At 42.0% G+C, this 23757-nt stretch overlaps 1 protein-coding gene and 3 non-coding genes across 4 annotated transcripts in view; all 4 read right to left on the bottom strand.

Annotated features, from left to right (window-relative positions):
- Window positions 1-7306: 7306 nt before the first annotated feature.
- The window catches only part of WDR43 (WD repeat domain 43), a 22484-nt gene continuing 6033 nt past the window's right edge, over window positions 7307-23757 (bottom strand). The window contains exons 3-18 of the mRNA XM_086879031.1: window positions 22395-22516; window positions 19647-19767; window positions 18358-18497; window positions 17760-17862; window positions 16653-16717; window positions 16111-16282; window positions 15507-15593; window positions 13630-13761; window positions 13036-13173; window positions 12121-12207; window positions 10876-10907; window positions 10014-10077; window positions 9023-9136; window positions 8523-8592; window positions 7838-7893; window positions 7307-7744 (exon numbers count right to left, since the gene is read on the bottom strand). Coding sequence (XP_086735157.1) covers window positions 7625-7744; window positions 7838-7893; window positions 8523-8592; window positions 9023-9136; window positions 10014-10077; window positions 10876-10907; window positions 12121-12207; window positions 13036-13173; window positions 13630-13761; window positions 15507-15593; window positions 16111-16282; window positions 16653-16717; window positions 17760-17862; window positions 18358-18497; window positions 19647-19767; window positions 22395-22516 — 1623 coding nt within the window. The 3' untranslated portion in view covers window positions 7307-7624. The remainder of the gene's footprint in view (window positions 7745-7837; window positions 7894-8522; window positions 8593-9022; window positions 9137-10013; window positions 10078-10875; window positions 10908-12120; window positions 12208-13035; window positions 13174-13629; window positions 13762-15506; window positions 15594-16110; window positions 16283-16652; window positions 16718-17759; window positions 17863-18357; window positions 18498-19646; window positions 19768-22394; window positions 22517-23757) is intronic.
- Window positions 14663-14741, bottom strand: LOC111926691 (small nucleolar RNA SNORD53/SNORD92). The gene has a single exon (XR_002863128.2). It is a non-coding gene; the product is annotated as a small nucleolar RNA SNORD53/SNORD92 (small nucleolar RNA).
- Window positions 18172-18255, bottom strand: LOC111926693 (small nucleolar RNA SNORD53/SNORD92). The gene has a single exon (XR_002863130.1). It is a non-coding gene; the product is annotated as a small nucleolar RNA SNORD53/SNORD92 (small nucleolar RNA).
- On the bottom strand, window positions 21916-21993 carry LOC111926692 (small nucleolar RNA SNORD53/SNORD92). The gene has a single exon (XR_002863129.2). It is a non-coding gene; the product is annotated as a small nucleolar RNA SNORD53/SNORD92 (small nucleolar RNA).

Genomic DNA, 23757 nt, shown 5'->3' with positions numbered 1-23757 from the left:
AAGTGTTCATGGGCTGATGCCTGCAGAGCAGTCATGCATCTGCCCTGATGCTCAGAACCCCACACCATGGTGCCAAGAGCACCCAGCACATGACAAAATGCTGATGTTCCAGTCAATACCAGCCAGCTGGCAGCATTTGCCTTGGGCGAGCTGGAGGTCACAAAGAGGCAAAGGAGTCTGTCTCTGCAGCAAACTGTAGTGCTTACAGGGAGGAAGACAATAAAAGAGCCTCCAGATGTGAGCATGCAAAACATTGGAGCTGGCTGATGAAACCCTGCGGTGGTTTGGCTCACTGACCTGACAGAAAACACCATGTTTCCCTACTACATTCCCTTCCACTGTCCAAAAGTGAACAAAGCCAAAGAAGGCATGAAAAGTGGAAGTCTGCAGAAGCTGGGCCAGCTTTGCTGCCAATTCATTGCCTGGCCTGCAGAAAAATATAAATCTTAAGGCCGGAAAAAATGTTTAGGACCTCTGCAGGCCACAGATTTTGAGTAAGTGAACTTCAGTTTCTGACAGGGCACTATCTCCCCCTGAAAATACAGATGATGATTGGGAAGCTTTGCAAAGCTCTCAAAGGCCCTGGGGTGATAAATAATACAGGAATAGGAGTGGCTACCATGGTCACACAGCAGTCTGCACCAGAACCCCAGCTTGCCCAGCCCTCCTCAGCCAGAAGCTGATTTATAAATACGTGCTCAGGCTTCCTGCACAGTGCTGGCAGCTGAAAGTCACAGCTCCACAACCAGGTCCACCCTCCATGGGCAGAGGTGGGTGGCACAGCAGGGCCTCTGTAAGGAGAGGCCCATGCCCATCAGGGCCAGTCCTGCCACATTTCCAAAGGGAATTGGGATGTGATCTCCCTGTCTCTTTACCTCAGCCCATGAGCTTTTTTCCATCTTCCTCCCCTGCTGTCCCATTGAGGAGGAGGAGGAGGAGGAGGAGGAGGAGCAGGAGCAGGAGGAGGAGCAGGAGCAAGAGAGCAGCTGGGTGGGCAGCTTGTAGCTGGCCAGAGTCAACCACCATGGATGACATTGCTCCACTGGATTGACAAGAGAGATGAACAATGAAGCATTTCCATGTAGTTCCAAGAGAAACATGGAAGGGACTAGACTTCACACAGCCCACTCTGGTTGCTACAAGATAGCTCCAATACAAAGGCAAGAGACACCAGCATAAAACACTCTGATAACTCCTGGAGGCTGCCTTTGGCAGGGTCTGGAAAGCATGGGAAGAGAGCTGCAGCTGTTCTAAGGCTTCTCGTTGCTTGCAGCTGAATTGCTGTTTCTGAAAGGAAAGTACAGGGCTGCACTTGAGTTCTTCCCTTGAGGCACACAACAGAGTTGAACTTGCACGGTGGCTCAGTTTTGTTTCCCCACCATCTCTATTGAACGCAGATTTCTTGCAAAAACACACACAGCTCCCACCCACTCTGTCAGCTTTTCTACTCTTCACATACTAAGCTAGAATTGTTCCCCATGAAATCAGCCTTTAAACCTTTGAGAGTATAGAAATGCAGAATGTTAAAGTTCAGACTGGAGCAGGTGAAACCTGAAAACCTTCCCTCTCGCCAAGATAACAGAGCACTAGCATACAAATCAGCATTGAATGCTGTTTTTTTGAAACAGTTCTGTTTATTTGACTGACAGGTGAGAGGTGATAGCCAACAGGTCTGACAAATAAAATTATGCTGAGAGGAGTAAGAGTTTGGTGCTCTTGGGAAGTGTTTTTAGAAACCATGAAAACTGAAAGTACACCTAAAAAAAGGAATCAACGAAAGATGAGATTCTGCTCACACCAGCAAAGCTTCCTGCACCAGAGAAACACACTGTACAAACAAGTTGGGAAGCACAGAGTGTACTTATTTATCTTCCAATTCCCCATCTTCTCACAAGGACTGGATGGCATCCTTCATGGCCCCTGCGTGCTCTTGAACTCCAGAAACACTATCTCTGCCTTACTTAAAAAAGTGATCATGAAGGTTTGTATTTTTTTTTGCTGCCATTCCAACATTTCCAGAACACTGCAGCATCCTTTCCCACCAAGGCCTGGGAACAGGTCCCAGGCAGCATGGATGGAGCAGGAATACTACAGCAGATTTATGTCTTCTGCATGTCCTCCACCATTCTGCAAAGCAATCAACACCTTGGAGCTGCAGACTGAAAGACAAGAAGAAAAACCTGCCTTGACAGCCATTTTATTTCTTCCAATCGCCAAAATTTATATTCCCTCTTTGGGCGGGTATTTGAGGTGTTTTGTAGACTGGATGAATAACAGAAGCAATCTGGAATTTGGTCATCTTTTCAAAATAGTTTGGGTTGCAGCCCTGCTGTCAATCCATCCCTCTTTAAATGCTGGACTTTGATAAGTCGTGGGAAAACCACTCCTTCCCAGAGCACTCCTGAACATCTGCTGAGTGGCTCTGGAGCAGGATTTCACTCACACCGCTGTTCCACTCCACTGTACCAAACCTCAGCAGCTCTCCTGGCCAGGACTGAGAGGGAAACAAAATGTTCAGGCTGAAGTCTGAATTCAAGATGGATGAATTCAACAGGTTTGCATTTAAAAACAAATACTACAGCAACAAAAACACCAAGAGACAAAACTGACATAATGCCCAAAACTGGGGATTCTTTTGTGAGTACCTAAAAGAGATAAAATTAACATATTAAAGGCACTTTAGAACCAAACAATTCTAAAGAAAAGGTGAGCTTAAATTCTGTTAAAATGCTTCAGCCTCTCTGCAATAAAAAGAGCCAAAACCCTTCAACATTTCTTCAGTTTTCCCCTCCCTTATCATTCATTTCACCCCCCTCTCTTCTGTGCATGAAACTATTAGTCTGCTCAAAATACATTTTGTCTTTCCACAAATACATAATTTCTAAGTTGAATTGAATCTCATTTAAACTTCAAGCTTCCAGGGGAGCAAAATACCCCACTTCTGAGCTAAGAGTCATCTTACACCAACACCAAAGTAACTTTTCCTAAAAGATGGTGGGACTAAAAGGAGATGACCCACAAAGAGCAGTGAGGGCTGTGGGTCTGGCCCATGGTGAGGAGACAAGGATGGGCCTGCCCATGACACTAGAGGACATTCATTGTCCCACCAGCATGTGCAGTGGAGTTTCCTACTGGCAACATTTTGGAAGCACCAAAAAGGACCTGGGTGCCACCTAGTGCTGTTTTACTCAGACATTAATTGTACAGAAATGCAAAGGCTGATTATACCTAACTTTTACATGTTCAGCACACCATGCCTCAGGCTGGCTTATCATGCTTCCAGCAGGCACCTTTGGAAGATCCAGGGATGCGTGCCCAAATCCCCCTGTGCACTCACAAGCATACTGGGTGCTGAGCAGATGCACAGCACTACACATTAAAAAACCATCTTGAATGAGCAAAGAATGGCAAACCAAGACAATTTATGAAACCGGGAAAGGGGATGAGACAGCCCTTGGAAGCACCAAAATGGTTATCAGACCCCTTCATTAAGCAACAAGCAAGCACAGGTTTCAGTGCCTTACAAAGGGAACCTTCTGTGGAATTACCTTGGAGAGTAATTGATTTACAGAGAAAGGGAAAATCTTCCCCATAAGCATATTTCACTGGAAGCAGGGAACTGTAGAACAAGAACATTCACTTTGAAACTCCTTTTATTTAAAGGCAATTTAGCTTGAAGAATCCACCAGAGTTCACATTTTCCAGAACAGCCCTCCCTTCGTCCTATTAGCTTCCTTCATGAAATGTACCCCTTTCCCAAATATTTAATTGTAGCTACAAACTCCATTTCAGCTGTACACCTTACTTTGAGGAGTCTGAACACAGCATAGGCTTCAGAGAACCACAGGTTTGGAGGGGACCCAAGCTCCTTCCAATTTACATGTTCTGGCAGTCAGATGAAACAATCACTACAACTTCCCATCCTCCTGCAATTCCAGAGTTCACACCATGGGATTTTTTGCATTACAGAAATCACACCGCAGCTCCAGCAAAAGCAGAGTCTGCCAACCTTCACTATTAGCCCCCTTTCCAGAAAGCCAGATTCACTAAGGGCAGGAGCTTTGATTTGATGACAGGAACTTCTAACTTGAAGCAGCTGAAAGGGTCATCCATTCCTGTACCAGACAGTCTGTTTAAGATCATTCCAATTTGGCTCAGCTCTACACCACCTTTTTGGAGAGTCACAAATGGTCTCATCAGCTGTGAGCAGGAAGATTTTCAATATTTTTGTTGATTTGGACATGAAGAGAGTCCTGGTGATGCCAGTTTTCCTGCGAGGAAACACTAAGCTTCTCTCTCCTGTCCCCTCCTTCCAGGGAGCAGGGAACCAACACCCCAAAGGCCACAGATCAATTTCTAGAAGACTTAATCTTGGTTTATGCAGATGCAAAAGGGGCAAAGGGCGAGACTGTACAGAAAGTGAGTCTTCCTTATCACCAAGCAGTTCTTTTCCATGCAAAGAAGGGTGAATACAGTACCAAGCTGATGTTTCATTGCAAGACAGCCCAAACAAGAACTTGGCTATCAGGCTGTGTGCCATCTCCATAGTTTTTGGGTGCATTTCTCAAACATCTACATGCTGATGTTGCCAGGAATCAGGAATTCTTTAAGAAGTAGTTGTGCATCCTAAACTTTTCCTTATTTTCTCCCTTTCCGTGTCATCCTCCTCTCCAACAGCACATTTTGCTTTTGTTTGTTTCTATTTAACCAAGGTCATTGAGATACTTGATTTGGGACAGAGAAGTCATTAGCAAAAGTCATTTTGGATGAATCCAAAAACGTGTTTGTTTTGTTGTTTTTTAAAAAAAAACCAAGTAAATCACTTACCATAGCACAGAGGGAGGCCAAAAGCAGAACATCCATAACTCTGACACTGCACAGTGTTTAACAGACACAGGTGCATGTCCCACACAGGCAGCTCTTTTTCCCCTATGAAACATCAAAGAATCACACAAACACTGAAATACTTAGGAAGAGAGGCAACAAACACATCTTGTCCCAAGTGCTGGTGAGGTACTAAGTCCCTTTGGAAGCAGAAGCATAACAAAGGGCAAGAACGTGAACCGCCCCACTTTACAGCAGGGTGCATTTAGTAACGATGCACGTAGGCCATCCTGAAAGGCGAGTCACAGGTTGTTCCTGCTGGCCGGGGATGTAAGGAATTTTGTGGAGCTGGTCTGGCACCCGCTGGCCACCTCTGGTATTGCTCCTTACCACAGTCACTTTACTTCTGTAGCTGGGAAGGCCACCGCATGAAACACATCGAACAAAAATCCCAGAGGCCCTGCAGTGGTGCCTGGACAGACATTAAACACACACCTATAAATGAGACACGGTAATAGCTGGGCAGATAAAACCAGAAGTTACACCTGAGGGTTTCCATCCTATTGATTTCTTGGCTACTTAACTGGAGAGGTCTGCACTGGACTTCATAGAAATTCTCATCCAACCTCCACTGCTCCAAATGAGCAGCTGTTCTGTCCTCATTCTCTTCGTTGCTCCCAAACTACCATGATTAGCTTAAAAGGGAGGACATATCCCATTTCCAGCCTCCCTAGACAAAGGAGGAGACACACAGTTTAGTCCTCAACTGTCTTAAAACCTTGGCTTTGCAGATAAAGTTTTAAGGATTAGAAAGTACACTGCATTGTCAGTTAGCAGCTCAGATGAGGACAGTATTTGACCAAGGAGCCCAACTGTTTGCAGCTGCTACAGCCACATTGTCACACAGAGCAGCTGCTTGAGGGCTGAGGACAGGGTGAACTAACCCCAAAGCAAGAGACCACAACTCGCCCCCTGCCACCAGCTGGCCAGCATTGAAACAGATTCAGAGTCTACATGTCTGTGAGAATCAAGAATGAACAAAATGCTCTTAAGATCCCCCTGCTCTTCCTGCTGGCATGTTCTCTCCCAGCCCTACTCCTGGAACAGTTTTTGGTGCTTAGCAGTGATAGAGAGAGGCTATGCCAACCTTACAGGTAACAAGGGGCAGTGGTGGCAAGTTCCCGATGCCACCATTCCCCACACCCCAACAGTGCAAACAGGATACTCTGCTTGTTTTCACCCCAGTCCAGGGCTTCTGCTTCCCAAAGCCTGCCTGCATGCAGTGACAAGATGATTGCCTTAAAAACTGACACATCAGTTCAGCCTCATTTGGTGGCTTGAGTACAGACAATGTACAAGTGTCGGCACTTATTTTCACAGAATCTCAGAACTGAAAATAAAGCCCAGCTTTATACAGTAGTAAGACTGATTTACTGTCAGTTAAAACCCTCTGAAGGCTGTGAAAGCCTCCACCTGCTGCCCTTCTACCTCCAGCTCTTCAAACCCAAGAACACCTCTTCCAGCTTTGTCCATGACACGATTCCCTGCACTTCCAGGCAGTGCTGCAACCCCCAGTGCAAGCCAAGCTATGGACACACCAATGGAGACGACTAAAAGAGAGGCAGACAAGAAGTCTGTAACAACTGAGCTTTGCTCCTCCACTAGAAATCCGCTTTCTACAAGCAGCATTTCATCTTTAACCACCACCTGAAGCTACCCAAGGTCTCTCTCAACAAACACCACGGGACAGGTATTTGGTAAAAGAGATGTATATTTATTCACTTTACAAAGAGGGTGGTATTTAGTTGCAACAGCTCCATTTATAGACAAATATATTATTGTACATTATAGTGGTGAATGGCTCAAACCTTTACCTTGTTTTGCTCTTAAAAACATGTTTGCACCACTTCAGCTTCCATTAGCTGAGCAAATAGCTGTCCTTGTTCTGCCACTGAGATTAAAAATCCATAAGAAAGGTATAGCTCTGTGCTATGTATTCACAAGTATTCATCTCCTTCCCCTGTGTCACTCCCCTCTCCCCACCCAATTCAACATGGTCTGTCCTCTGGGTTAGCATTAAATTTATATACAGCCTCCATTAAAACAAAATTAGGAGCCAGTGATAGTTCTAATGTCCTTTTAAAGCACAAGAAAAGTCATTGATTTGTACATATAAAAGTCTTGAGTTCAAATTTGTTAAAAAAAAAAGGAAAAATCCATTTTTAAGTCAAGTCGGCATTTACATATTGCCAAAGTATGGCTAAGCCAATGAAAGGGGGGGGGGGGGGAGAAAAGAATTTCAGGACAGAATTTAAATATTACAAAAATATCTTTTTTTTTTTCTTTTTTCTGTTTCCTTTTTTAAAAAACAAAAATCAGAAGGATGCCCACTTGCTATTGCTAACCGAAGCATGGAAAGAAGGTATAGACCAGATGTCTTTGATCCTTGAATATTTGAAACAAATTCAATATAAAGCTGAACCAAGTTTCCCACACAAACAGCGGTGGCAGATTTATTTCACTTGAGATACAAATGCATGTCCACATGACAGGCATAATCTGACCAGGAGGTGGAGGAAATGTTTCTCTAAGTAAGCGCAGGGAAGGAGGGCGAGAGAAGGCTGGCACGGTTAAACATTCTGGATTCAGAAATGCAGTGCCCCACAGGTGCCTCTGCACACAGGCTGTGCAATGCTCTGCACTCCTGATATGCAAATACAGCACCTTTCAGCAACAGGATCCAGAATCAAAGAGCTTGGTGGCCCACTTGTTCAAACCACTAAATTACTCTTTCGTGCTGTTATTCTTCTTCACTTTCATTTTCTGGTTCCAAATCAGAATCACCATTAATTTCCTTTTCAACAGTCATGTCTTGTTCATCAGATTGCTCCTCTTTTTCTTCATCTTCATCCCAGTTTTCCTGGGGGAAAAATAAAACAGAAATGTTTGAACCTTTGTCAGTCACACCATTTCTGCTACAAGAAAATGGGAGATCTGGTCCAACTCCACTTACGTCAGAGTCTTTATCTGCAATCATCTCATCATCTGAGCCTTCCTCCTCCGAGGAGTCTGTAAAGAGAAAACAATCTTTCAGTCTGGGGAACAGGCTTTAAAATATCGTTGTGCAAACAAAATCCAGTCCCACGTGCTGCCAAGTCTTCAAGCTGTGCTATTTCCATACCAAAACTGATTCTACCTTGAGATGAGGTAACCAACATCAGTTAAGACCAGGTCACTTCCATTACCAATACACAGGGTGAAGAAGCAGCAGGAAAAAAGCCAAACTGGAAGTATGCACTCCCACACATGGACGTCCCCTACACTGATGTCCTGCGGACTCAAACATAGCAGTGTCTTCACTGTATCTACCTTAGCACAAGGGCAGGTAACACTAGAAATTTTAGGTTGCCAGGTAAGTTAAAAGCAGCACACCAAACTTCCAATTTGCTGATTTCTTCATTTGTGCAGCAAGGCTGGGAGGGAATTAAAGGAGATAAAAGGAAGGCAAGGAAGGAGTAACTAACTACAAGATGTCTACATCATTCGCCACTGATTTTCCTGCCACGGACATTTCACAAAACCCCTCTATCTGCAGAGTGTATGCTTGTAGATAAGCACAGGAGCATGATGAACAGCCATCAAGTGTAGGCTGTCATGTGAATTCAAGAGCTGAGCTACACTTAGCATACAACACTTACCATCCTCATAGACCAGCTTTGCAGTCTGATTAACCTCGGGTACATCCTGAACTGTTTGTGATGCTGCAACCTGAATGGAATTTGCACGATTAAACCATGTATTTCAACCTTGAAAGACAACAAAACTCCTAACAATTCAAATTAAATCTACATTAAGGGTAGTACACATTAATTCACTTACAGTGCTGGCTTAACAGCCAGAAAAGTACAAATGGCAAGGTAAAATCAGAGAGGCATCTATTCCAAAGTGTCCCAGTGCCTGCTATTTATTCCTCTTTAAAACTCTGGGTGAGCAGACATATCTGGCAGGAAAAATCAGTCCCAGTGAGCAGGGACTGACAGGACAGTCAATTAATGGCCTGCTCTGAGTGTTATCATTGTCCCTGAACAGCAGCTGCATTAAAGTGCCCAGGACAGATCACATCAGATGCAATCCCAAGAGGAAGCAAAGTCTGCAAACAGTACCCCCACACATCCCATGTTATATAGTTGAAGCTCACCTGGGTGACAAGAATGAAGAGTCTTCCATGCAGACGGGAAAGCTTTTGCAAAGTTTTTACTCTGCTCTCCATCAACTGGTACAGCATTCCCAGCTGAGGAATAAGGTCTGGCAACTTAAGAGACAAATGAAAGAAAAATGAAGCTGTTAACAAACACATCCCAAATGTTTTTGGTTTTTTAAACTATTTTTGTTTTGTTTGGAGCAAGCAATGCTTGCTTACATTATCCTAGGCAGAAGAGAGAGCTGAGGGTTCACAGGAACCACCTCTAGCCTGATCAATTAACACTTAGCCATGCTTAGAAGTATCATCTACTTTTAAAGCATGGCAGTTCTTAGACTCCTTTTCCTTTCCAGTCTCTGCCACATGCAGGGGTGGAGCACCTGTGTAAGTGGGAACTGAACATAGACTGATGTCTGAATGCAGCCTCAGCAACGTGTGCAAGTTCTGCTGCTCAGCAATCCTGTAACTAATGGCAGAAAGGACAGACACTGCCCAAACATCTTTTCCTTAACCCACCAAGAGTGCTGTATCCATCACTTTTAAGGCAAGACTAGACTTCAATCCAGAAGCTACAGCATTCCTTCTTATCCTGCCAACTTTGGCACAGCCCTTACCCTATAAATCTGGCCATGCCCAAGACAGCCTCAATATGAGCATTACAAGAACAAAGAAAGCAGTTCTGTAAGATCTAGTGACACAGGCTAGATTACTCTTGGCAGTAATTTTGTTCCCTCTCACAGGTGTGACATAACTTATCTTGGTAGGACTTTGGGATGCCTATAATTATGTCAGGAATGACTGAGGCCAACAATTTATCAGCAATGTGCAGTAGGTTCAGCTCAAGTGGTGTAAGCATAGCTCTCTATACATTGATTTGGGCACTGCCATATGCAGAGAGCAGAAAACGGATTCCTGAAGAAAATACGTTTATTTAAGCATTTAAATGTACTTTTATTTAAGTGCATTGGCATGAGTGAAAAATACTTACTGTGGAAAGGTAGGATGCATGTAGGGTAAAAACAGACTTCAGCCATCGAACCATTAGTGAGGCACTAGAAAAGAGAAATAAATTATATCCAAGAGGTACTGGCTGAGAGACACACGTTTTACATTCTAGATGCTAAATAGTTCTATATAAAGTGATCTTTTTTAATTAGAGGGCAAGATAAATGCTCTCAACAGACAGAAATGTAAAGTTTGGCTACCTATATGAAGTATGCAAGTTATTCATTAGGAAAGGAACAGACATTTCAGTGAGGGACTAAACTAGGCAAGCTCAGGGTATGCTTCTGAAATTTTTTATGGATGGTCTGAATGAATAAAAGATCAAAGCATGCTACTTTCTTCTCTACTTACAATGAGGGAATTTATATTTAGAAAAAATCAAGTCAAACCCAAACCAATCTAACCCCCATAGCTCAGCACAGCCTCAACAAAGCTGTCCTTATGGCAACCATAAGATGGAGGAGGGGAAGCTGGTTTTGTTATTACACATTAAGAGATGTCTAAATACATTTGATAATTAAACAAGCTCTACGCCTGAGAGTTATTTGATTTATTGATCAGATCCATAATGTAGACATCTGGGGCCTTCAGTTACATTCAGAGAGTTACACACTCATTTTAGGTATCCTTTTCCCTTTTTAATTTCACTTTAGCCACCCTGACAAAGCACTGTTTTAAGTGTTTTAAGTTCCTCTTTCCACTCTCAATGAGATGAGTTATTACCTCCAGATTCTGCAGTTTAATTGCAGTTAGAATGGAAATCTATCACATACACGGGAGGAGGGACCATAACACACACGTGAACAGTTTTTGGTGAATTGAACTGTAGTTGAATTGTCTCTTACCTGTATGGGTTGCCCTGCAATCTCTTTGTAAGCTAAAAGAACAACAACAAAAAAAACCCAGCAATAAGTAACAAATACAATGAGTTTAAAACCCCAACATGAGATCATCTGACAGCCCCAATACTGGGACAGAAAGTTTTCCAGGCATTTGAGGTTTTCTAGGCTCAACCACTGCCAGGTTCCAGAAAATTACAATGCTGGCTCTACCACCCTCTACACAGGCTGGTAACTTGCAGAACCTGGATTTCAGTATTACAAGAAAGCTGGAACTCTTAACATGCAAAATATCCACTGAAACTTAAACCTGGCAAGAGTAAGTGGGAGGAAACCTCTATCATCTCTGTTTATCTGCTTAGTAGAGCAGTTGTTACAGGGTGGACAAGTTGGGGAAATAAGTGAAGGAAGTATCAGGTAAAGGCCACTTCACACAACGAGCTTAGGAGAAGACACAAAGGTCTGACCATCCACTAGGATTACAGAGCTAAACACTTGCACTTAGATTCCCCAGCAAAGGTCCCAGGGAAGAAACACAGCATCTCATTAACATAAGCCTAAGGAGGTGCTGTAAGACCAGACTTTGAGCACCAGGCCATCTGCATAATTCAATTAAAATCAGGTAATTAAAATTCAATAAAAAAATTTGATTTCATTTGTGGTCAGCACATTAAAATACAAAAGAAATTGAACCATTCATTTATGTAATAGAATATCATTCACATAACAAGAGCTACTAACCAATGTTTGGTTTAAAAAAGTAATGTCCAGTCAAGGCTAACCATTAAAGTATTTCTGTCTAAATAGAGTTATATTTAATATCACTGCATAAGCCGTTCAGAAGCCAAATCCATTTTAAAATTACTACTTTGTGAGGTTTGAAGATAAAATACAGCAAATGGACTTACTGATGCTTCAAATTATCATCCATGTTAGTAGCTGAAAAGAAGATGTAATGGTGATTGTTTGCCTTGGACTAAACAAGCTTTTGCCTCATCTCTTCCCTTTCTTTTCCCACACAATCATTTAAGATAGTAATACATAATCTAATGCTCTTCCTAGCTTTGACAGTGACACTTGGTCCTTTGGCTATGCTTCAGCCAGAAAAGATAAAAGTGTATCTGGGATAAATTAAGAAACATTTCAGTCCTCTTGTGGCACCAAACCAATTTCAAACATATCCTGGATTTTAGTAGCTAGCCGGCAAATCACACGTGGCTTGTATGACAGTACAAGCGCAGGCTCTCTTACCTCATGGAGCAGTGGAATGACAGCATGTATAGGCATTCTGGCTACTGTGTTCTTTACTATATTTTCTTTCCTTGTGTTAAGCACTTTCTGTTAGAATGAAAAAAAAAAAAAATTATCAGAGAATAATTCAGCTTCAACAGGTGTATGAGCAATCAGCAAAATCAGAAATTCCTGCCTGTAAATCTATTCCTACTCCACTACTTTTGTACACTGAGGATAACAAGCAAAAGACTTGCAAAGAAAATTTTCTAAGTCAGGTACAATTAACAAAGTAAAGACACTCAAACTCATCTAAAGCAATCTAGTATTGCCTCTAGCCCACCTGCTCCATATTAGAAATGATGCATTGCAGGCACATGAAAATCTCCCTTGATATTTTCTGTTTGACTTCCATAAAGAAATGCCTTTCACCAGTCATTTCTGACAAGAAATTTCTATTCAGCATCAAATTCTTAACAGTTCCCTGCCCCAGCACTATTGTGTCCTCCTAGTCCAAATGCAAAGATAAGCTTTTCAAATGAAACTTGTCATCAATCCATTTTTCAAACAGTACCTGCTTGAAAAATGTACCCTCAGGAGACTAAGCACAGATTATGCTCCAGTCTAAGCTAAAGGGAACATAGTTGCCTTGGTAGCATCACTTGTAAAACATCTGAACTGTGACACAACAAATTTACCATAAACAAAATGTCTGAAAGTTCAGGGACTGACTCAGAAAGCAAGGCAGGTAACAAGAGAAAAGTAACACCACTACTATAATTCAGACTAGCACTGCCTTGAGCAGCAAATCAGCTAAAAGCAGCTGGGAGAAAGAACGGGTTCTGAACTGTGTTAAGCCTTCCTGGCTTTCAGGAAGGCTTCCCACCAGCCCCAGTGAACAGATCCAACAGCACACACTGAGCTTGCAAGACTTACATTTAAGATTTCTGCATCATTGCTTTCCAAGCCCTGAACCAGCAGCACGGCAAAGCTGTCTGTTTGGGGAAGGCCACCTGGAGTTTTGACTTTGCTCACATCAATATCCAATGCCCCAAGGCGCTCCTCAATGCTCTCCTGCAGAGGGGAAATAAGGGCAGTGCTACGTCAGTGTCATTTTCTCACAAATATCAGCTGAAAGCAAGTACCCAACTTCGAGCATTCCTGCTAATTCTGCTGGAAAAGAACACAAATTTTGGGTATTCTTTTAAATGCACTGACAGAAAACAGCATGAGAAAACCAAAGCAGATGAAGTTTTGGCTGAAAAGCACTAATTCATCTTGACATAGGCAGCAACAAGCGTGTGACAAAGTTGTGCAACAACCTGGCAAAACCACGGGCAAGGCACAGAGGGCTTGAATGAAGGAAATGTTTTGAGCAGGGTTAAGTCTCTTTCATACAGAACCATGGTATCATTAACCTTTCTTCCACAGCAAACAAAGCAAATTCAAGTTCACCTAAAGAAGGTATAGCAATGATTTATAATTCTAGTTTCCTCATTCTCACTGAGTTTGAAAGAAGGAGCCCATTACCTCTGTCTCTCCTGGTTTCCTCTTGTTTTTCTTTTTCTCCTTTCCCGAGGCTGGAGTTTTGACAGCTGTACTATGTCCTGGAATGCCAGGCACTAGAACTTTGGTGTCTGAGTTCACAACAGGTGTCTTTACCTAGTACACAGAGATAACCACATTTACATGAATTGCTAGTATCTTGAGATTTCTTTCAATTTAAAATATAATTTATTCTGAGACTCTCACCAGCCTGACACAACCCACTTTCTTGACATAATTAGGCAGATCAGACAAATATTTAAGAGAATGAATAACCTCAAGAAACAAAGAGCTAATTTTCACAATTAACTAAAGCAGTGGTCTCTTTGGAATCACCTGTGAACCACCTTTCTTACAAGCTTTTGCCTTAACATTAACAGAACTGTTTGTATTCAACAACAAATATTTGAATGTTTATTGGCAATAGATATCACCTGTGCTAACAGTCAGCTCCATAAACCACACATGCAGATTAATTCAGCATCCACTGAAAGGAAATGACCAAGAAAAGCAGCACAATGTAACAGCAAAAGGTAGTCACTATTCACTCCAATCCCGACTCTTTTCTTCTAGGGATTGCTCAGACATTGCTGAGACACAGAACTCAGTTGTCTGAATTAGGCTGTGACCACAGTGACAAAGAGACACCTTAGTTTATACTGAACAAGCTAAGGTATCATCTTCAATGAACACAACGGAGATGGAATTTTGTATTTAACAACCAAATGCTCCCCTGGCTCACAGAGAATGTAGGGCAGTATGCCACTTCCAGAGTATCAAAAACTCATTTTTTGCTACTTCCAGAACACTGCTTTAAATCATAGCACTTCTATCCAGGCCTGTTTTTTTAAGTACCTCTGAAGTGATAAAAGTATAATCTACTACACTGAGCAAAGCAACTTCCAATTTCCAAAAAGTTGATTTTCTGTATCAAGAATTTTATAATAGAACACTAGTGTTAATAAAATACAATCCACTTTGCTCATCACACTCATCTCTGACCTTCTCCACAAAAGGCATGCTCAGACAGCCAAGAGAAATGCGTCTTCACTGGAATTCAGCAAAAAGCGAAACCAAGATGGCTATCATCACTGCATGCCACAGAGGCCCTGCACCTGTCCCTGCAGTTCAGCCCTGCTACCCACCAGCTCTAGGACTGGGGAATCAGCATAAAACCCTGCCTGGCTGATAGAGCACCAGATCCAGTAGATAACTAAAGGGTCAGAAAAACAGCGTTGTCTGCCCACTTCACTGATGCTCCAAGCATTTTGTATCTTCAAGACCTTGAATATGCACAATGATTAAGAACTTGACATCCTCTCTCTAAACACCCAGGGGATCCTGCAAGAGAGGACACTGTGCCAAGTGGCCTCAATGGACACTGCTGCCATCCAAGTGCCAAGCTCACGTTCCCAGGTCCCTGTGAGCAGGAACACATGAAGAAAGAGCAAAAAGGACTTGCCCCTCAAGGTTCCACTACATTTTATTTAGACTCTAATACAAAGTCACACCACATTCACCTCAAACTATCGGGGTCAAAAAAGCTGTACAAACCAACAGACTCTAAGGGAAGGGCTGATCTTATACAGAAAAACCCCACCAATGAGTCCTGTCTCTGAAGCAGACCTGCTGAGTTACAAGAGGGCCACTTTGTGCTCTCAAACATGCCAGCACACAAAGCAGCCATGAAGAACTCTACCCACAACTGCTAGAGTGCTATGGACATCTACAGCTACCTCTGCAGCTCTGAACAGGTCCATCCAAAAATCCAATCTCATTTTAAGAGACCAGTGAATGTTACCTACTTCATTTCTGAAGTAAAACAAGAGAAGCAACAAAATCACATTTCATGCAGAGCTCACCTTTGTTAGAGCAGCATCTGTTTTAAGTGACAACACTTTCTGGATGTCCCGTACCAAACATATGTGGGATTCACTGGTGTTCAAAGACTAGGACAAGAACAAAACCAGTTAATATATTTGACATTCACACTATGACACACTATATTTCATACTATGATTCATTATGTTACTGAAAGATGAGACTCAATTCAAATGGTATAAACTAGAATTTAGGTTTTTTTCACTCTAGAATAGCAGCTCCTTTGCATATCTGCCTTTTGTTACATGATGTCTATACTCTCCAAGGACATTTACACAGGTAAACTGGAACTGTATTAAAACCAGTTTCAATGGCCTAATTCAGCAACAGCTGAAATGGCAAGAAACAGCCAGCAATGACGTCAACCTGTACTCCAACTGAAAAAATGGAATACAAGTCGCCTTTCCAAACAGCTCTGGGGCAACAGTCACAGCTCCCAAAACAAGGGCAAGGAATAGGTTTTGTATTGTTATATCATTTCAAAACAGTAAAAATAAAAATAATTAACCTAAAAATTTCTTCAACTGAAAGCAACATGCGGTCCATATTACAGAATCCAAACCCTCTCTGTTAAGTTTTACATACCACTTTCTCTATGATGGGCTGTAAGGTGTTTCCATACACCAGCAGCAGAGACTGTTTGTCTGTGCAAAATGCAGCTGCTAGAATAGGGACAGGTTTCGGTGTGGAGTCTCCATCATTCCCAGGTGTTGCTATCTGAATAGTACAGTTTGATGTTAAGGGTTTTTTGCAATAACTGGAAAAAAAAAAATTAAAAAATTCCAAGATGTTTAGCTTGAACACTTCAATATCTTGCACATCTAAGCATCTTTCATTAGCAGGTCCTCAGCAAACTCAGCGATTTTACACTTTTTATGGATGGCTAAGATGAGGCACAGACAGACAAAACCTGGGTTAAAGCCACATGTGATACCAAAGTGCAACACACTCCCCAGCAAGTGAGTTCTTCAAAAATGTGCCCAGTAACCCAAGACAAAGAGGCAGCTGGAACCTTGTTCATGAGAATATACAAGAGCTAAAAGGCAACAGCATAACAAAACTGAGCTTTGCCTTGCAGTAACCCCAGACCTTTCCCAAAGACACCCTCAAGATGAACCCTAACTTACCCATTCAAGATATGTTCAAATAAATGCAACTGCCCATCTCTGCACACAACTGCTAACTTCACAGGCTGCAAGAAGGCACAGTAAGAGAGTTTCATTAGATCAAAGAAAAACCCTCTTGGAAGTTCAGGACATCAAGAAACAGTTGTATGGCTACAATTTGAATTTTTTCAGTATTCAAGAACATTACACTAAGTCTGAAAGGAAGATCCAAGATGCAATCACTCAGGAACATGCAGTACAAGTGTTAGAAGACTAATATGATAACTCTCAACTATAGTGTGTCACTAGTAATATATCCTGAGTTAAATTATTTGCACAGTAGCAGGCCCATGTCTGGAGGCAAAGCTCTGCAAAGGTGCTGATGCTGTGAATATGCGTGAGGAAACAAACTGAGATGACTCCTCTGAGAAACTAAATGACGGGGTACATTACAGAATACTCTCCAATACATGCAGGAAGAGAGAACTGGAAATATTAGAAAAATATAGCATGAAATACTGCTCTGAGAAATGGAATTTAAAGGCAGCAGGAGAAAAATGTTTTAAATAATTATGGGAACAGTTTGTGAACATGTTTCACATTCACACATTTTTCACAAGGCAACTACTTCGAAAGACTTGTGCTTGCTAAAACTGAGAGACTTGGCAAATGTACACTGCTACTTTAACTCATTCACGGCTACTTACTTCTAAATGAAGTTATACTGCCAGAAACACTTGAAATCAGAAAAAACCAGGACCATACCCAAACCAGATTTTTAGAAATCATTTTGTGTTTTTCTTTGCTGCCAAGTTCTAACAACCATTTTGACTACTAACTTGCTCTAAATAGGAAGCAACTGACATTTCCACCATCACGAACAAAATTTCTGAAAAAACCCACCGAGTTCGCACTCAGTAGCTTTGAAAAGGAGCATTTCAAACTACCAGCTCTATAAATGCACCTGTAATATACATAACCTTACACCCATGATTTGGCATTTGGATCTCATCTCTGCATAACAGAACCCAAATGCAAACCAAGCCTCTTTCTTTACACCCTTCAAAGGAAACTGATGTGTTAAGTGACAATTATTGAACATATTTGTTTATAAACTATTGCTCCTACCTCTTCTTTGACTTCTGATACAGTCAGGTCAACAAAAGTTGGTTCATCTGTTACTGTGAAAAACATCACAGCATTCTTTTCTTTCCTATCTGATCTGATCTGCCTGGAAGACACAAAAAGTACAAATTATTTACCACAGTACGAAAAGCATCCTCTGCACCAGACAAGCATTATAAAGCCTATAAATCACTAGTAAATGTGCTGGTATCTACCATATCCAAAAGCACCACACTGACATTTTAGTCAGAAATTTCAGCTTGGAAAATGTTTTGACTTCCAAGAGCAAAGTAACTCCCAGGTGCAACTGAGCAAGAAAACTTTGAATAAACCTTAGAAGAAGTGCAAGGAACAAGGAAGTTTATTACACACTATGTTCTGGCACACACTAGTGATACAAATGGCAACTGGAAGCATGCTCAGACACAGCCAAGGAAAATCTCGTCTTCACTCAACAATCAGTGAGTCGAAACCACCATTAAAGAGATCATCACTGCATTTTTCCAGAGTGCCCCTTCTGCTTTACCTTGTCTAATCACAATCACTTGATGAGTCTATGCACAAACTGATCACAGTCACAAATTATGAAAAGCTTACATACCACACACTCAATAATCGGTCGTGTATGGCTCCAGACAAGAAATAAAGTCCTGTAATTCCATCAAAGGGTTTACTTTCATTCATAGGTTTCACTGTGGTAAACATTAATGATGACACTGATGTAGCATGGCCTGTGAAATGCTAAGAGAAGAAACAAGATCTTTCCATGATTGTCATAAGCAGTCATATGGCAAAAATCAAAACATTAGTTAACAAAGAACATTAGGAAGATTCAAGCGTTACTAAGTCAACAAGGACAGCTCAGTGGTTTTTAACTAGTGATCACTTTCCTTGCATTTCTGTACATCAAGGAGGTTTTTTCTAACCTGCCAGATACTTAGTAACATTTAAAACTTAAATGGGGAATCAAAGGCAAATTCACAGGGGCTAAATCCATGCAAAAGAAATCACATCCACCAGTACTGCTGTTACTGTCACAAAGCACTCCCCTCTGCCCCCCCAATTTTACACCTCAACCTTTCCAATGGAACTAGATCATTCTCAACTTTAACAATGGACATGTTTGCTGACACTGAATCTGGGCAACACACCACCCCCAAGGCCACCCCCCAAAAATTGGCTCTTCAATCTACTTTTGCACATAGTGGTTTTGGTCACTATAGAATGCAGACATACATGGTAGCTGCCATGTGCCAGCAAGCCCGCAGTAACAGCACATGTGTACACACTCACCTGACAGGAGATTCAGAGACTATCCCTGTCCTGTCTGCTAGCAGGCAAGAGAACACGGCAGCATTCACGGATCAGCTAAAGCATGGCCATTTGCTCAATGTCTGAGCCCTGCTCAGGGAACAATAAGGAGTTGCTCCTATGCCTTCCAACTGTTTCAACAGCAAAACTGATAATGCCACCAGTTACATGAAGTTTAGAAAGGAAACTTGAAGGCTTTGTGGAGGGACTCATATTAAAACCCATGCCAGCAGTAACTGATACGGTGGTGAACTGAGTTCTCCTGACAGAAGGGTATCAGACAGGGACCCAATTAAAAAGAACAGCATCCATCTTTCTCCTACAGCCTTGAGAAAGGATGCTGGCAGCATGCTCAGAAACAAAAATTTAATGTCCTCATTCAATTCTCAGCAAATGGAAACCACAGTTTAGGGTACCATCACAGCAAAAAACATCCAGCAATCCCAAAACTGCTAATTGTATCCTCACACATAGTGAAATGTTTTAGATGTCTGATCAGGAAACAATAGATAGGTAGTGTCACCAATCAAGAAGGGTATTTTTTTGCATCTAGTTTAACAGAGGTACAGAATTACTTACTCTGTAGACTTCTTTGGTCTCCAAGTCCCACAGTTTTATAGTTCTACCGGCTGACAGCAGCATTTTTCCATCTGGACTGATGCATAGACAGGTGACACTGCTATTGTCGCCTTTCCACTTACTAGAATTTGGATGGAAAGTTTTTGTACAAAAGGAGAAAGATGGAGAAATAGAAAAAACAGTATTCATCAGGATAATCTCAAAACCACCGTGATGGAAAATTTAAGGCAAAATTTAAAAACCAATGATTTAAGTAGTCAAGAGGTCAAAACTATTCTGCTTCTGGACTTTGCCTTCAAATTAGTTTACAAGAAAACCACGACTCAAAAATATGAAGCTATTCAATAGTGAACTGTTGACTTCTTTTTAAATACTTGTTTATTCTGAATTCCTCTCAAAGTTTTCTACTTCTGAAAATAGGGCAAGAAGAGCCATACCATTTTCAAGACTTCTCTATTTACCAAGCCATTCAAAAAGGCCTTCTCAACACTAAAATTCTGAGTTTCAAAGCCAATTCAGCTACTGGCCCTCCTCCCAAGTCTGTGAATGTCACTGACAATCGTAAGCTTCACCTTAACGGTCTACAGTTCAAAGCAGTACTTTAAATAAAAAAAATAAAATAAAAAAAGATGCCATCATGAAAAGCCTGAATGTGCTTTATTGATACTTATGTGGTTCTTACAGGAATAAAAATTGCAAGGAAAGCACTAACACAAATCCTTTACAGATAGGAAGTACCCTGCAACACACCACAGTTTGACTGTAAACAGCCTTTCTGGAAATACTTCCAAATAACTTTCACATGCCCAAGCAACACCTCTTCTATTTTCTAAAACAAGGATCATTTTTGATAGAAGCTGAATATTTTACAGCCCTCAAACCTGAAAAACAACATTGCACTTTACAGAGAATACGACAAGATTTTGTATTCTCGTCCAAAGACAAGGTCATGACTAAGAATTTAAACCATTTTTTGACGTAAAAAAGATTCTGAGCACATCCAGCATAGAATTACAAATAACAAATTGTGTTTAACCAACCTGACTGCCTTAATAAGATTGCCTTGGTTGATGAGGGGAGACACATTTAAGTTGACTTCAGCAATGCTTCTGACAAGGTCTGTTATAGTATCCTTGCAGCCAAATTACAGCTATATAGTCTGAATGGATGGTCTCTAGGGAGAGTAAAATCTGGCTGCACCGCTGAGTTCAAACAGTTGTGATCACTGGTATGAAGTCCAGCTGACGGCCACTGGCCAGTCACTGGTCACTGGTGTAACTCCCTCTAAGGACATCCCAATACTATTTAATATCCTCCATAACTGCCCTAGTCTTCATTAATAATCTCAAAACAGGAAAGAATGCACAGATAACAACTTCACATTCAATCCCAAATTAGGGAGAGCAGTTGATATCCTGGAGGACAGGGCTGCTGTTCAGGGGCATCTCAGCAGGCCTGAGAAGAAACAGGCTGTCAGAATCTCAAAGCTGAAGAGGAAAATGTAAAATCCTGCAGGTGAGATGGAAAAACTCTGGTACAGGTTGGGGACAAATAACTAGAAAGTAGCTTTGCAGAAAAGGGACTTGCAGTCCTCACAGTAAAGCTTAGCACAAGCAAGCAGGGAATCCTTGTGACAATGAGGTGAGCTGTCTATGATCTGCATTACCCAAAGTGCTGTCAGCAGGTCAAGGAATGGGACTCCTGGGCTCTGTGCAACTCTTGAAACTTCACCCAAGCACTGCCTTCAGTGGAACAGGACAACAAAGTCACTGACATGGCGGAGTAAATCCAGCGGAGGGCCATGAAGGCACCTTCAGGACCACAGCACGTAATGGAAGAGGGAAAAGTTAGGGAACTTTGTATGTTCAGTTCTAATAGAGAAGGCTAGAGGGAGATTTAGCACCTTCTGCTACTTTACACAGGGTCTCAACATAATACAGCCTAAGGAGGCATCTCTTTCCTAGGGACACCAAAGAGGCTACTGATGATGGGCTGCCTGCAGTGCTCATGCCAACCTTAATAAAACCAAGAGTGCAACAGTGGGAAATGTCACAGAAAAAGGAACAATGTCAAGAGAAGAATCAATCAGCCATCATACAGTAGGCTTTTATTGAAGAAAGGTAATGAAGATTGTTAACAGAAAACCTGGTTTCTTCTTTAAAGTTTAAAAACAATTTGACTCTATTGCAAAAAAAAATGCCTACAGCAGATGTTTTGCTACTCTGCACTAAGCTCAATTTTGCTCAACAGTACTTTTAACAGTAGCAGCCTGCTCAGACAGCCAAGTGGAAGTGTCCCCACTGCACATCAGCAGCAAGTGAAACCAAGTGGGTTATCATCACAGCAAGGCCTTTTGAGAAAAGCTGAGTGCAAACAGCAGGGCTTACTGGAATGAGATCATCCAGTATCTGCTCAAGGACTTTTTTCTACAATTTAGATTTTTCTAGATTTAGAATTTAGTGGGTCTTTTAGTATTTCAGTCTCTCTAGAAGCTGGCATGGAGGGATCCAAACCCCTCTCAGAACAATTTCATGTAGCCTTTCCAATACACAGAGGAAGATACCCAACTATGACAATCATGCTTTCATCCCTTAAAACCACTTCCAACCTCAGAAAAATAACAGCCAACAGTCACTTTGTGGGCATGAAGCCTGGAAAGCAGAATGCAGCATTTCCAAAACCTGCAAGAAAGAAAATACACAAAAGCAAGTGTAAAAAAAAGCAAGCAAAAAGCAGCACTACACTCACCACTTTACTTTGCAGGTCTGTGTGCTCCATTCCACGATGTGTTTATCGTCTGAACAGCTATACAAGCAGGAGTTGTCTTGATGCCATCTCACACAGTTTACTCTACTGTCGTGACCACCGTCCTACAGAAGATAACAGAGGGGCAACTCACTGGAGTAGTCTTGACGACTGAGTCTTCCCCACACCAACAATGTGAACAAGGTGCTCTTTCAAGAACTAAATTCCAATCACTGGCATCTTGAAGAGTGTGTGTGGTTTTAAAGAACATATATGACAGCTATATAAATTAAAGATGTTTCATATTTTGGTACATACATATAAGTATTTTGGCTTGGCTTACACAGCCTAGAGAAGAGGAGACGTTGTCTACAGCTTCCTCACACAGGGAAGCAGAGGGACAGGCACTGATTTCTCCTGTGGAAAGTGACAGAACCAAAGGGAATGGCAAGAATTGGGAAGAAGTGCTGGGAGAGAGAGAGTTAGGGTGGATATTGTGAAAATAATATCCACAGGGCACAACTTCCCCAAGGAAGCAGTCACAGCCCCAAGCCTGCCCGAGTTCAAGAAGCATTTGGACCATGCTCTCAGGCACATGGTGTGATTCCTGGGACTGTCCTGTGCCATGCAGAAGCCTAGAAGATAGTTTAACATGTGTGTCTCAAACACTTGATAGCCAGACAGCCATGGAACCAACCAAGGACTGTTGGTAAGAACACAGTATGAGAAAGAACAGGATGTAGCTGGAGGAGGGGCCATGTGAAGGTAGGACACCACTTCCCTGGTCCACCCTTGTTCTGCCTCCAGGTGATCAGCACAACACAGGGGCAGAAAAGACTCAAGAAGTGGGCATGTACTGTTGACAAAAGGTACCCCCCAGAAGGGGGGGATCAAGACCGCCCAAGATCTCCCCCATAAAGCCCTCCAGTCCATTTTCAGAAAGGTCTAGAACAAACTGCACATGTTAAAAAAGACACATGGTAACTTTGCTCCAGGTGTCTATAAAAAGGTGCTCCCACAAAGCTTGAGTGATGAATGCCCCAAGACACTGGACACCCCATCAGTTTGTTTGATGCTGGAGCCAGGACTGGTGACTCTTCTTTCTTCATTCCTTTCTTTCTCTCTCTTTTGCCCTACCCCTTCTTCAAAATCCACTGCTATGCATTTATATTAGAAGACACCAATTTCCATGCCAAGTGTATAATTTACTGATAAAATTTTGTAGATTTTGTGGAGCCTGTGCCTTTTATCATTCCTTTTTGACCACAAGCATCTACACACCTGCATGCTTCCTTCAGTTTCAGGGTGGGATGCCACCAGAGAGGAGCTGGGCTGTGATGATCCCTTCCAACTGAGGATATTGATA

The sequence above is a fragment of the Cyanistes caeruleus genome, chromosome 2 (assembly GCF_971803275.1).
Source record: "Cyanistes caeruleus chromosome 2, bCyaCae1.hap1.1, whole genome shotgun sequence".
NCBI lineage: Eukaryota > Metazoa > Chordata > Aves > Passeriformes > Paridae > Cyanistes > Cyanistes caeruleus.
Note: the sequence above shows the minus strand (reverse complement) of the source record. Positions and strands in the feature narration are given on the sequence as shown.